This window comes from Macaca mulatta, chromosome 4 (assembly GCF_049350105.2).
Source record: "Macaca mulatta isolate MMU2019108-1 chromosome 4, T2T-MMU8v2.0, whole genome shotgun sequence".
Lineage (NCBI taxonomy): Eukaryota > Metazoa > Chordata > Mammalia > Primates > Cercopithecidae > Macaca > Macaca mulatta.
The window spans coordinates 171356922-171371441 of NC_133409.1; the positions used below are offsets into that span (position 1 = coordinate 171356922).

At 41.7% G+C, this 14520-nt stretch overlaps 1 protein-coding gene across 5 annotated transcripts in view; it reads left to right on the plus strand.

Moving 5' to 3' along the window:
* The window catches only part of ADTRP (androgen dependent TFPI regulating protein), an 82631-nt gene that overhangs the window by 20620 nt on the left and 47491 nt on the right, over window positions 1–14520 (plus strand). For 4 of the 5 annotated variants that reach the window (XM_077998463.1, XM_077998462.1, XM_015135468.3 and 1 more), the window contains 2 exon segments: window positions 1230–1364; window positions 3262–3363. In XM_077998463.1, coding sequence (XP_077854589.1) covers window positions 1230–1364; window positions 3262–3363 — 237 coding nt within the window. 5 annotated transcript variants of the gene reach the window in all.

Genomic DNA, 14520 nt, shown 5'->3' on the forward strand with positions numbered 1-14520 from the left:
TCTTTAACAAGCTCTGGAGAAACTTATTAAAAAACAAACTCTTGGTCCCCATTTCCAGAGATCTTGACTCTGTAGTCTGGGATGGGATGGAGGTCCTGCATTTCTAACACGCTCCAGGGTGATGGGTGCAACTGGTCTGATCCACCTCCGTATCCTCTCCTACCCACCCCCTCAGCCCAGGAACAGCACGTGGCTGACTTTGCTAGGTCTTTCCGAGAGTCCAGAGCTCAGAGATTGTTCCCCAACAGCCACCTTGATCAATCACCAGCCCAGCATCCCAGACTCTAGAACCTTCCTGACTTATACCCTAAAAGCAGAGTCCAGACTACCCCTCTTGTACCAGTCCAGGGCTTTTAAGGATTTGGATGGATTCTGTCAAAAGCCTAACTTAAACCCCTGCAAACTCTATATCTTCATGACCTACCAGTCCTTAAATGACAAACCACAGAATTGTGCAAAGCGGTAAGAATGTACAAAATTTGCCTTCCATATCATATTACTTTCTTGAAAAATACCCTCCTTCTCTTTGTCCTGGCTTTGGGGACCACACAGCGCTTAGTAACCCACCAGAGCTCATGGCTTGGATGTAAATTGGATGTAAATTGCTTTGTAAACAGCCTTGGATGTAAATTGCTGCCGCGGCCAGATTGCCTTTGTGAGGCCTACAGGTGCCCTATTTAAGGAAGAAAGTGCACCGGCTCTTCTTCGGCTAAGCAAGGCACCATTTTGTGTGTCTTTTTTGGGAGAGCGCAGAGAGAGATTCATGGTGGTGCTCTTGACCTGTTTCCAGTTTCTCTAGTGAGATTTCAGCACCAGGCATTTTTCCTAATTTTCTTTCCCAGGAAGACTCCGACTCCGTCCACCCTGTATCTGCCTCTTTGCCTTTGAGCTGTTTATTTGGTTCTTCCAACCTCTGTGCCACCAAGATATCTATCTCCTTACGTTCCCCTTTTAGGCTGACTCTTTATTTTGTTTCCATGTTAGCTCAAGTCCATTACACTAAATACTGTACACATTATTATCCCCTAAACAAATTTACTCAATCAGTCTTAGCGAGCAGGGTCAGGACCCAATGAGCTGGAAGCCCAACCTTTGAATTGGCTCTCAACAACTCAACAGCCACCCCCTCTCAAAGCCACATTACTCCCAGAGGGATGGAGTTTTCCATCAGTGAAGAAGGTATTAATTAAAGCAAATGAAAATGCCCTCATTTGTTGTAATGGATTTAGCTCTTGCAGACCATTTTCTACGGGGTCACCTGCCTGGATGATGTGCTGAAAAGAATCAAAGGGAGAAAAGACATTAAGTTCCTAACTGCCTTCAGAGACCTGCTTTTCGCCATACTGGCTTTCCCTGTATCCACAGTAAGTTACAAAGATGTGTGCATAATCTAACAGACATGTACATATGGACAAAAGCTTCTCCTGGGCAGGCAAGCTGTTTGGGAGCTCATAATAGGAAACCACACCCACTGCATTTACAACAATGTCCTGTCTAAGGACTGCACCACATTGCCCAGTGTCTTTAGGAAATAGGGCACATTAGTGATCAGATTTATCACTAGCTTTTGTACCTCTGCAAAGGCTTGGCACAATGTCCTTATTGCTGTCTAATGGGGAAGTTTGAAAGACCTTTCTTAATCAAAATACAACTGAGACAACCTTGGTTCCATCAGGGTGATGGGAATGGAGAGCCCTAGGAGGGGAGATGACTAATTTTCCCCTTTTATACATCTTGTTTCACTTGCTACAATAAGCATATGTTACTTCTGCAAGTGGAAAACCATCAAGTAATTTTTTTTTTGAAAAAAGATATGAGACCTTCAAAGGTGGCACATGGAAAAGACAACCAAGGAGAGAAAGATAGCCTAGTATGGGGTACACAGTGGGTGCCTCATTGATGTTGCTGAGTGGATGGATGTCAGGAAGAAGTGAGACATATGCCAGGGACAGTAAGCTTGTTTGCTGATGCTGTCCACATTTCTATGACATTGTTCATGTTTTCCATTCATTAGCTAGAATGGAAACAAACAGAGATCAGGCATGCCAGCTGCCCAGCAGGGCCTATAATTAGAAATGACTACCTTCTTCTACCTGTCCTGCTTCCTATAGTACGGAGACTTCAAACTTAAATGCAAAATGCAACTCTCCAAGCACTAATGAGTTCTCTGATAACACAGCACGGATACCTATTACTTTGCAGGATACCTCTACCTCTGCCCATGTAAAATCTTCTAATGACCAAGCTTTTTGGTTTTGGGGGGTTTTGTTTTGTTTTGAGGCAGTCTCACTCTGTTGACCAGACTGGAGTGCAGTGGTGTGATCTCGATTCGCTGAAGCCTCAACCTCCCAGGCTCAACCGATCCTCCTGTCTCACCTTCCCAAGTAGCTGGTACTACAGGTGTGTGCTATCATACCTGGCTACGTTTTTGTATTTTTGGTAGAGACATGGTTTTGCCATGTCGCCCAGGCTGATCTCGAACTCCTGAGTTCAAGTGATCTGCCCGCCTTGACCTCCCAAAGTGCTGGGATTACAGGCGTGAACCACCAAGTCTGGCTATAGTCAAGTTTTTAAAATCAACAATGAAGTCTGTTTATTTTGTTAAGGCTTAGAAATGGAGCCTTTGAAATGTCAGAAGATAGGAAGATCAGAAGTTTAATATTTTTTAACTTCCTTATCTTTGCGTTGACTTTGTAGCATAGAGGATCGATGCTTTGACAAGAGAGTCAAGGAGTACAAGAGGAGATCAATTCAAAGTTCTGAGCACCAGGGAGATCTAGCCCTCAGTCAACTAGCTTGTGCACTTTCCTGGGAACTTGGCACTTATGATTCTCAGCCTTCCTGCTTCCCCTAGCCATGCCTATTTAGAGGGTGGACAAGGAACATGTATGACTCAAGCCACTCCATGTGCCTACTCTCAGCATTCCTGGTGAAAGTTTAGAAAAAGAAGTTATTGGTTAAAATAAATGACTAGTGGTCTGGGAATCCTGTTTATTCATATCTTCTCTGCCTGCCACGATGACAAACAATTGATCTCTAACTCTCTGGCACATTGAGGAATCCCCAGAAAGAGCAGATATAGCAATGAAATGAAGGGAAGAATGCTTATTGTAGAATTTCTATAATGTATATGTTCTACATTCCTATAAGGTATATGTAAGATATCTTTAAAATGGTTATCTGTTTTTATTTAGCTGCGTTTCCTTGATTATCTTAGAAAGCCAAGCCTAATGATGCTATTTTTTGTGTTTTATTTTCCAGTTTGTATTTTTGGCATTCTGGATCCTCTTTCTCTACAATCGAGATCTCATTTACCCCAAGGTCCTAGATACTGTCATCCCAGCATGGCTGAATCATGCAATGGTGAGTGAGGGGAAAATTCAGTGAACATAGAACACCAATAGCCTCTGTACTGAAAACTCCAAAGTGCCTTATTTATGTTTCCAAATGTCTCAATTCTCAGCATCCAATTCACCCTCTCTCTCCACCCCATCACTATTTATTTAAAGGGCATATTGAAGGTACAAAATGAACACAAGCCAGTGCTATAATTACAGTGAGTCTACTGAGAACACAGGAGATGTCCAGGCGAGAGTCTGCCATGTTGCTTAGGAAGTCATTGAAAAGACACACAGTTCTGAGAGGGCAGGCCTGAAAGAGAAGCGATTTCTGCAAATATGTCATAAACTTCCAATGTATGGATGAAATCAAGCAAGCTTTAAAAAAAAGCCCACCCCAACATCCAAAGAATATCTCATAGCTGAGCAGCAGTTACTTAAGTAACACGCTTTGTCATGGTTCTGCATCACAAATGGGATTGGCATTTACATATTTCTAGGAATACATTTCCATTTGGTTTTTTATTCAGGCTTGTGTTTTAGAGAGGCTGAATAGTAAACAGAGCCTGTTCTCAGATTTTTAGGTCACTAGAACCTGAATATCAGTAACAGGGACCCAGACGAGCAGGGTTGGCATGAGGTTGTCCAGGTCTCGGTTGGAGGAGGATAACTGAGTCATTGGACAATGTGAACAAAGTAATTGTTCAAAGACCTAACTCAGCTTCTCAATACTTACAAATGTGTTTCCACATCAATCAGGAGATTATAAAAAGGTCTCAGATTCTGTAAAGCTAATGACATTTAAAAACCCAGGGGATAGCCGGGCGTGGTGGCGGGCGCCTGTAATCCCAGCTACTCAAGAGGCTGAGGCAGGAGAATTGCTTGAACCCGCGAGGCGAAGGTTGCAGTGAGCCAAGATCACACTATTGCACTTCAGCCTGGGCGACAAGAGCGAAACTCCACCCCCCCGCCCCCCCCCCAAAAAAAACAGAAACAAACAAAAAAACAGGGGAAAGGCACAAGGAAGTGGCATGTCAAGACTCCTCAAAGGTTCACTCACAGACTTTCTTCTACCCTCACTCTTGCCCACCTTTCCATGGTCTTAAAACTCACAAGATGACCAACTCAGAAAAACAATTCAGTCCACTAACACTGCCCCTGCCACGAGTCCTGGTCTCCAGAAAAAATCTAATTTCAGCCTAAATTTTGTGCTCAGTGAGTTATTGATGATTGACTGACTAATAGACTACAGCTCTGAACTCTTTCAGAATTTAGGACCAGAACTGCGTTAACTAAGTCTGACCTCTCAGGAACCCTCCTCCTCTCAACTTTTTCTTGTCAAACTCTTCACCTTCCCAGTTTCCCATGAATGTTAATCTGAACACTGATGTCGTGAATATTCCTGCCTTTTTTTTTTTTTTTTTTATAAGAAATGGTACTTTATATTGTACAAAGCATGTTTCTCAGCTATGGGCTCATTTAATTCACACAGCCTTCTTTAGAGAACTACTATAATCCTGATTTTTACAAATAAAAAAATAAAATAAAAGCTCGGAGAGGATAAGTGATGTGCCTGAGGCCACTGAATTCATAGGAAGCACAGCTAGGATGGAAATCTGAGGCTAATGCACCCTTTGTTGCCTTTTGCTACACTAAGTCCAGAACTTGTGATTCGATTTGGTTTTGTTTCATAATTCACCAGGCAGTCAAAAGGACCTCGCTTTGCTTGATCAATATAGCAAAGTGTGAATTCTTACTTAAAAAAAAAAAAAATCCCGAATCCTCATCTGTATGCTGCTAAGCCAAAATTCTAAGAAAATGAAGGGATTTGAAACTACTGGCTGAGCTAGCTGTTACTAAAATAATAAAAAGGCAGAATCTTGTAAGTATCTTTTCTGTGGGGCCAAATGCACCTGTCAAACACCTTCTCAAGGTTTGTGTGCTTATCTTGTAGTTTTTTTTTTCATAATGACTACCATCTCCCCCGCAACACTTTAGGGTTGATAGAAAGTTGGATTTCTTTCAAATAGTTATGATGATGGTGCCCAATATTTGTGACCTTGCTAAGTAAACAGCCATATGGATTTGTGATAATTTTGGAAGCAGAGGGCTGGATAACATACATCACATCCATGAGCTAATTAGCAAGGCAAATACTGTGCAACAGAGATCCTTAAATATTTTTGTGCCTCACAAGCTGAGGGGTGCCGTGGACCTTATCCTTTTGCCCTTTGGTCATTCAAGTAACCTGAATCCCTCAGAGAAAAGGAGCAAGGGTCAAAGGAAGTGGAACAATGGTGACAAGGAGAGAAGAGGAGGAGGAAGCTACCCTAGGTCATGTACAGACGTTTCTGTGTTTCTCTTAATTTGATTGAAGAAACTCTCAACAGATCCATCTCTAGGAAAAATGTTGGTATCAGCAAAACTGGCCTTGGGTGTCCCTAACGCAGTCATCCTCAAACTTCTTGCCTTCTTTTGACGTCTGCTCCAAATTAAGTGTCCTAATAACTATATCTCATCTCTGTCTTCTAGACTGTGTTCCTTGTTCTGGACATTTTCTGTCCTCACTATTAAATCTTCTTGGCCTATTGCCTCAAGGAATGTTCTCTGCCAAGTTCTTAAATACTAGTGTGAACTCATGGTAGAAATGGCTGCTACTATGTCAGTTTGTTAACACTTCCCACATTTTGCCAGTGCCTGTCCATGATGGTCCAAAGGAAGGAATACAATTCTGGGAAATCGCCACTATGGCAGCCAGAGTAATGATGGGCAGTCCGGCTGGACATTTGGTACTAAGTGCTTCTGCGTGGGGCTGGCCCTGTTCCCTGTATGGCTCCTTTTTCCTTTCCACAGTAGAACAATTGCCTTCCATCACCAGCGCCATGCGGTCCTGAAAGCTTCTTTCATTTCTCAACACTCCCTATGTTTGCTATTTTAGCCTTAGCTTTGGAATATTTTCCCCATTGCCGTTTATGATGCTGCCCCAGTTGTTATGAGTAGTATCTGTCAAAGTAAGAAATACCACTCTCCCCTTGGACACCGTGTGGTTGTAGGACCTTCATAAGTAATCAAGTCTTTGGACCGCTCCCAGCTCAACCCTTGTAGCTCATTGGAAACTTGTCATTGCAGCAGGACTATTCTAAGCGGATTGTGTCTCTAACAGACATTTTCCTGCCCTTGTTGTGTATTCAGACTAAATAGAAACATCAGTGAGATATTTGCATCCACCGTGGACAGGGCACCTTAATTAAAGTAGATCAATCTGACTGTTTTAGTGCTAAACAGTTCTCCAATCTTCATAAAACAAGGGAAAGAACAGCAAAGTATTCCTTCAGGTTTTGCCAGGAAAACATTAACTCCTCAGGTCTTATCTAAATGCTTACTAAAGATAGAATCAGAGCAGACAGATTTAAATAGCAGTAAGCGGACTCCCAGTAACTGAGAAAATTATCAGATCCTAACCGGAGGGGAGCTGGGGGACTTATTTCTCTGGAAATCAACCTAAATTGTTCGGGTTGCCCCAAAGGAGAGGTGAAATAGATCAGAGAACTCCTCAGAGCCCCTTCTATCTTTGAAAATAGTACATGATTATTGAGAATGTGTGTGCAAACTTTAACAACTGTCAAGGACTGCATGAATATAAGGTATTCTCATGTAAAACTTAAGAACTCCCAGCCAAGATCCACTGGCTTATTCTCAATCCATGATCACAGAGTCCTAGAACTAAAAAAGTTTCATTGATGTTAATGGGGGTTTCAAAACAATCTGCTATTGAGAGACAGGACTTTCCCTGGCTCTTAAAATTGGAGAAAGTCCCAAATACAGCCACCTAGTTATTTAATATGTTGTCATTTATTCACTTGAAAAAGAGTAGTTAAGCACCGCTACCTGTGTGACACTGTGATTGATATTGAATGAGGGTTTTGACATCTGGCAGTCTTAAATCTGGTTAAGTCTAATGTACACACACAAAGTTGAAATACTGACTTAATGCTAATACAAGGCGGTGGCATAGGTGGTGTTATGCGGAAGGACATGGTTATTGCTGAAGGGAGAACATGGACAGGAGGGCTTCTGTGCCCCACGTGTCCTGGCCTGGCTGTAACTCACGAGCAAGGCATGGCTAGTTGGCCTGGATGGCCTTTGAGCCCTCTCCCAGGGATGTGCTGGGAAGTCAAAATGCCCAGGGAGTAAAACTTAAAATCTTCTACTTTCTTCCTCAGTCATAGCATGCAAGATGTTGTTATTAGCATTCAGACCCAAACACAGATTTTTCTCTGCCACCCATAAGCTTGGTGTGAAATTGTTGGGCTGCTAAGTAGGGGTGAGTAAGGTCAGCCACCCTTCATCCCAAGCATTGCAAACTCCTCCCACCCTTCCTGATTCCTCACCCTCAATTCAGCCCCAGCCCTGGGCATAGGTCACCCAGTCTGCATATCTTGGTCCAACTCAGTGGTTTTCAACCTTTACGGAAGAGGCTCCTCTGTGAACCTGAAGAGATCTATAGACTGTTTTTCCAGGAAAACACAAATACCCGTAAAATTTTGTGTACGATTTTAGGAGGCTCATGAGCCCTCCAAATTCCATTTATGGGCCTCTTACCTAGAACACCTGACATAACTGAACGTACACTTGAAAAGAAGGCCCCCAGATGGTTTCCACTGCTGAGTTCAAATCAAAAAGACAAAATGAAGAATCATGCATTTGAAGAAAATCACTCGTACGTGCTTTGTGTTGTTGTGTCCTTATGTGGGTGACAAGAAAAACATCAAATATGGTCCCTAATCTTAAGAAATTTAAAAGAGATATTACATACCTAATCTAATATGCAATATAGCTAAGATGTATAATAATAAGCAAGACATTTGATTTTAACATAAGAAAGTGCTAAAAAGTATTTATCAGATGCCTGCTATGTACAAGGCCCTCTTCTAAGAGCTGAAGACGCAGCAATGAACAAGACCGTCGAAAAGATCTGTCCTTGTGGACTATACACACATCCCAATGGGGAAGATAAGCAGTAAACACACAATAAATAAACAGGGTGAGAGAACAGAGCAGTGTGTGAGTGGGTGTGTGTGTGGAAAAAAAGCAGGTTTAACAGGGTACAGGGAAATCATGGTGGCCAAGGGATGCCTCTATGATGAGCTGATATTTTAATAAAAATTTGGATAGAGTGAAGGAAACAGCCACAGGACATTCTGGCAGAAGAAAGGCTCAGGCAGGCAGAACAGCAAGTTTAAAAAGCCTCCAAGGAAATACTAGCATCTCTAAAAAACAAGAAGGCCAGCGTGGCTGGTTCAGAATGAGGAGGGAGGAGATGAGAGGGTGTAGCCAGGGTTCAGATTATGCCTCATGTGACTTGCAAGGAGTTGGCATTTTATTCTGAGTATGATAGAAAAAGTCACCTCTTCAGGGACGCCGCCTTTGTACCTCCCTAACATACATATATATACTTAATAATCCATATGGCAAAAAGAAAGATAGAAGATGTTTAGCCTAAGCCGCAGGGAAGGAAAGTGGATACAGAGGCTAGGGAGGTGCAAGGATTATGAACAAGGAAATCAATTGTTCCATTTAGACATGTGAGTTTGAGACACCTATTAGATAATGATGTCAAGATGTGGAACAGGCAGCTGGACATACTGCTCTAGCTTGGACATGTGTAGGGTAGCTTTCTGGGATGGTGACATACATCTGATTATCTTCCTTATGCAGATTGTTTTTAAAGTTAAATTTAATAAAATCACCTGGGGAGTAGTTATGGTTAGATAAGATATTCCAGGAGACTAAGTCTTGGAATACTCCAGCCTTCAGTGGTTGGGAGGAAAGGGAGACGGACTCAGCGAAGAACACCGAGAAGGAGGTGCTAGGGAGCTAGGATGAAAAACCCAATGCCGTGTAGTCTCCGGGAACTCAGTGTAAAAATATTTCAAGAAAGAGGAAGTATTTTATGTCCAAAGCTGCTGAGAGGTGAATATGATGACCTTGTAAGAGGACTCGAGTCAGACCTTTCCACCGGACTTGGCAATTTGGTACTTGCTGTGACCTGTTCAAGGGCAGTTTTGAGAGTGTGTGGGGAGAAGATAGAGCCTTGGTTATGCTCTGTCCTTATGGACTATATACACATCCCAGTGGGGAAGATAAGCAGTAAACACACAATAAATAAACAGGGTGAGAGAGCAGAGTGGTGTGCTTGTTGCTATTACAAATTAATGCAAATTTCATAGCTGAACACAGTACAAATGTGTTATCTTAACGTTTGGAGGTCAGAAGTTCAAAATGGGTTGTATGGGAGAAAATTCAGGTACTAGCAGAGTCGCATTCGTTCTAGAGTCTCTGGAGGAGACTCCGTTTCCTTACTTCTTCCAGGCAGACCACTTACCTTCCTTGGCTCATAGCTCTTTCCTCCTCCTCCAGAGCACATCACTCCAGCCTCTGCTTCCACCATCTTCACATCACCTTTTTTTCTACCTTTGCTGTTCCCACTTCCTTCTTATGAGGATCCCTGTGATTACAATGGGCCCATCCAGATAACTCAAGTTAGCCTCTTAATCTTAAAATCCTTAATTTAATTACATCGTCAATGTCTCTTTTGCCATGCAAGGTAACATATTAACATATTCACAGGTCCAGGGATTAGGACGTAGACATCTTTGGGGACCATTATTCAGCCTCCTGTGCTATAAGATAACACCATTGAATACAAACCTAGGTCTCTGAATTATAACCCTTTCCACCCCAATTTCGAAAAGGCTCTCTTATACTAGGTATAGCAAAAGATTCCATTTGTTCTGTTGCGTAAAAGTGGCAATAAATTATTTAAGCTCATGTAATAGTGACCTCTATTCTAAGTATTTTCTTTTTTTAAAAAAAAATGTTGTGCAGTTACCTATCAATAGAAAAAGTAAGGCACTACATATATAATTTGATAGAGATTGTATGATACAGACACAAAGTGTAGTAACAGTAGAAAAGGTAAAGCTCAGAATGGCTGGTCAGAGAAGGAGATCAGATCTCAAAGGATATTAATAAGTAGTGATCAGTAGGATATTGATAAAGGTGACAGCACATTGCCAAATATTGACAATGTCAAATCAGGTTTTTCCAAAAGGTTCTTCTCTTCCTCTTTCCTTCCACTTCCCCTCTCTGCCCCTGTTCCCTCAAAGAGAATTGCTGGCTAAATGTCAGTCTTCCAAGGGGCCCAACAAAGAGACTCTGCTTGGCATCTTGCTAGTGAACAGTAGGCCTCCCTTTGCAAATGTCAATGATATGAGTCACTACACCAGCCCCATCTCACTCCCTGCTGGGTGAGCAGGATTGCCCTTCCTCCATACTGCCTAAAGAAATATTGGCCTCAATTACATTCTCTGCAACACTGGCCTAGAACATAAGCAGGGCAAGTGGATCAGAAGAAGAGAAGCAAGAGAGTAAAGGCTTTATTTACCTCAAGATGTGGGAGAACATGCTTTCTGAACTATCACAGAGCAGACTAATGGATCATGACCAGATGTTCCTTTTTGCAGCCAGAATCAATGCCCCACCTTGCCCCACCTTTTCAATGTACCAGCACCACCCGGAAGTGCTTCATGTAGGTATTAAAAAGCCACTTTCTTTAGAGACCATGGAGAAAACCTGGAGACTGTGTGTTTCATGTAGCTACACATATGGGATTCTCGTTTTAAAGAGTGATGCTGTATCACTGCCAAAGCATTAACACAACAGCCAATATTCATTAAAATCTCATCATGTGCTGAGCACAGAATGGGCACTATTTGGGCTAGCAGGGGATAAAAGACAATATTCTCATCATGAAAATAGTAAAAAGTCAAAGAACAAGCCACAAGGTGCTGTCAAAGAGTGCAGGATAAGGTCCAATGAATGCCATGAGCATACTTCTAAAGGGAAAGTCACTTCCCACTGTACAGGTTAGAACAGGTGATGAATGAGTTGGAGATTTGAGCTGGGGTGCAAAGGTTGGGTAGAAAAGACAGCAAGTGATGTCCAAGTATGAGGAATAATGAGCCAAAGGAGAGAAATGTCTGAGCCCAAGGCAGGCTCAGGGCACCATGAGTAAGTAGATCAGCGTATTTGTTTCCTAGGCTGCCATAACAAAGTGCCACAAATTGGGTGATTTAAATTAACAGAAATGTATTCTCACACAATTCTGGAGGCTAGATGTCCGAAACCAAGGTGCTGGCAGAGCCGTACTCTCTCAGAAGGCTCCAGAGGAGAATCTGCTGCATGCCTTCCTCAGTTTCTGGTGTTGCCAGCAGTCCTTGGCTTGTAGACACATCACTGCAGTCTCTGCCTTGTCATCACATGACGTTTTCCCTGTTTGTGTGTCTGTCTTTACCTCTCCCTCCTTGCAGATATGTGCCTCTTCTCCTCTTTTACAAGGATATCAGCCAGGTTGGTTTAAGGCCCCCTACTCCAGTATGACTTCATCTTAATTAATTACATTTGCATTTGTTTCCAAATAAGGTAACATTCTGAGATTCCAGGAATGACATGAATTTTGAGGACACTATTTAACTTAGTATAGTTAGTTTGGCAAGAACAAAGGTATCAAAGAGGGGAAAAGCAGGAGATTCGTGTGGAAAGAGACATGGGGTCAGATGTTGAAGGGCATGAATGCTAAGGATTTTGTTTCTGTTCTGTAGGCAAAAGAAATTGATTGAAGGTTTTGAACTTGGAATAGTCTCTACCTTCAAGTGCTCATAATTAGATTAGAGAGTAAAAGATTGGGGGAATTTAAGAGATGTTGCCGTCATACAGGGTGGGTTAGCGTTGGAATCATTTCCATGATTTACTGAAAAAATCAAAAGCTCTCCCTGAATTTCAGACTCTATATTTCTTTTGTAGGGAAACACTGGAATTATACTGTATATTAGTTTTCCTTTATTCTTTTTTCCAGGTGAAAGAAGAAGAGAGTAAAAATATATTTCTAATACATTCTTAAAATGCCCATTTTGGTTCTGTTGTTTAATACAACATTCACTGTCTTTGTAAATTGCTTGTAATCTGTGTCAGTAGTGATCTGAGTCAGTGTTAGTTGCTATCAAATAGTGAGCCCTAATTCATCTTCCTTTGTGTTGTTTCCTGGAGACATAAATGTCAACCCAGAATCATAGAGCTGAAATGTCTCAATCTCTACAAACTGCTCACCTTACAGAAGAGGAAACTGAGGTTTGAGTAGTTTATTCAACTTTCCCAAGACCACAGAACTGATTAGTGATAGAAATGGGTCTAGAATATGATCCAAAGTCATAAACCTGTGTTTTCTCTAATACTCATGTATTTAATACATCCATTACTCAAGGCAAGTCCAGTCCCCTAGAGAAAAAAATAAATTTCTTCCACTGTAATCTTTGTATAAACACATATCCAGCATCTACTATCTGCATAGTTTTCCTTTACTCTATTCCTTAACTCACTGTTAATTAAACTTTTTTTTTGAGATAATTGTAGATTTACATGTAAGTGTAAGAAATCATAGTGGTCCTGTGTACTCTTTGCCCAGTTTCCCCCAGTGGTAACCTCTCAATGCATTTTTTAAATGACACTTTTCCTAGGTAGGGCCTATGAAATGTCTTTAAAATCACAATCTCAAAAGCAACTGTTTCACATCAAGTCACCCAACTGTGATTTTCCATCCCTTGTACCATTAAATTATTATTATTTATTATTATTATTTGAGACGGAGTCTCGCTTTGTCACCTAGGCTGGAGTGCAGTGGCATAATCACTCACTGCAGCCTTAGCCTCCCAAGTAACTGGACTTACAGGCACATGGCCACGCCATGCCTGGCTAATTTTTTGTGTTTTATTAGAGATGGGGTTTCACCGTGTTGAACTCCTGAGCTCAAGTGATCCACCTGCCTCAGCCTCTCAAAGTGTTGGGATTACAGACGTGAGCCACTGTGTCCAGCCCCCTTGTACCATTAAATTCTAAAATGTGCTCTGGCCATATTCTAGACCAGGTCTACATGAGAAAGAGAAAACATGACTGGCAACAATGACCAGGAAATAGTATGGGGAAATAACTTCTCATGTGAGTCTAGGGAGAGTAGAGACACATAAATTAAGCCAATGTATGAATGTCTCCATGGCATCCTGAGAGAAAGGCCCTTGTTCAGAGCATTGCTGAACATGTACCAAAGCTCCCAAGCAGAAATAAAGTGGAATCATTAACCACACCCGTATGTTTACTTGAATATCAATTCAGGTTTTAGCACTACAGTGTTATTGACGGGTGGTTCCTTGTTTTGAAACAACTTTCTAGCCACCCTTTTTTAAAAAAATCATTCCATTAACTTCCTAACCTAGAGTAGGTTAGAATCTTTTCTGTCATTCACCTGGGAAACACTGAGACGTTGAATGCCTTAAATGCCACGGTGAAATCAGAAGCTAAACTGGGATTAGGAAGCAGAGGTAACTGCATAACCACCATAAAGCCATTTTGCCTCTCAAGAAATCTTAAGCTAAACAGAGGAAAGTCTAATAGTGAACACTTCCAGAGGACAACCAGTCCATTGGTGGTTTTCCATAGCTAGAACTGGGCACTCACTGTGTCTGCTTTCTTCATCTCTGGAGAGCAGGGACCAGGATGAAGAAAGCGCGATTTTTTTCCCTCCTTTTAATCCCAATTCAGAGAACTTCCAATGTATGCTCAAGAGTAGCATATTTTAAAAATTCCATTATTCGGTGATTTCCTATTATCAACATATATCAACAGGCTGCTTTTTAAACACTAAAAAAAAAAAAAAAAAAAAAACTAATTTCTCATTCAAGGTCAAAGGTTTTTAGTGACCAAAAAAGTATAGATGTCTTCTGAGAAGTTACTAGGAATTTTAGTAATTAAAATTATTCAGTGCCCTTGAGGGCTTGCTGGTGAGTCCCTCTCCTGTGTGAATCAACCAGTGCTCACTTCCATGGCAACCATGTGTAACACCCCAACGGGAAGAATGACTTGATGCTGGAGAATAACCAGGCTGGAGAAACTCATAACAGAAGATCCTAACTCTCTCTGAAATACTAAGAGCAAAAACTAAAAATCTAAGTGGAAGGAAAGAGCCAGACTCCCATGATCTCAAGACAGACATGAAACATCCCCAAGAGCAGCCTGCCGGGCGGATGAGAGCGCCTTCTCTGCCAGGTTAGAACCGACACTCCTCTTCCTG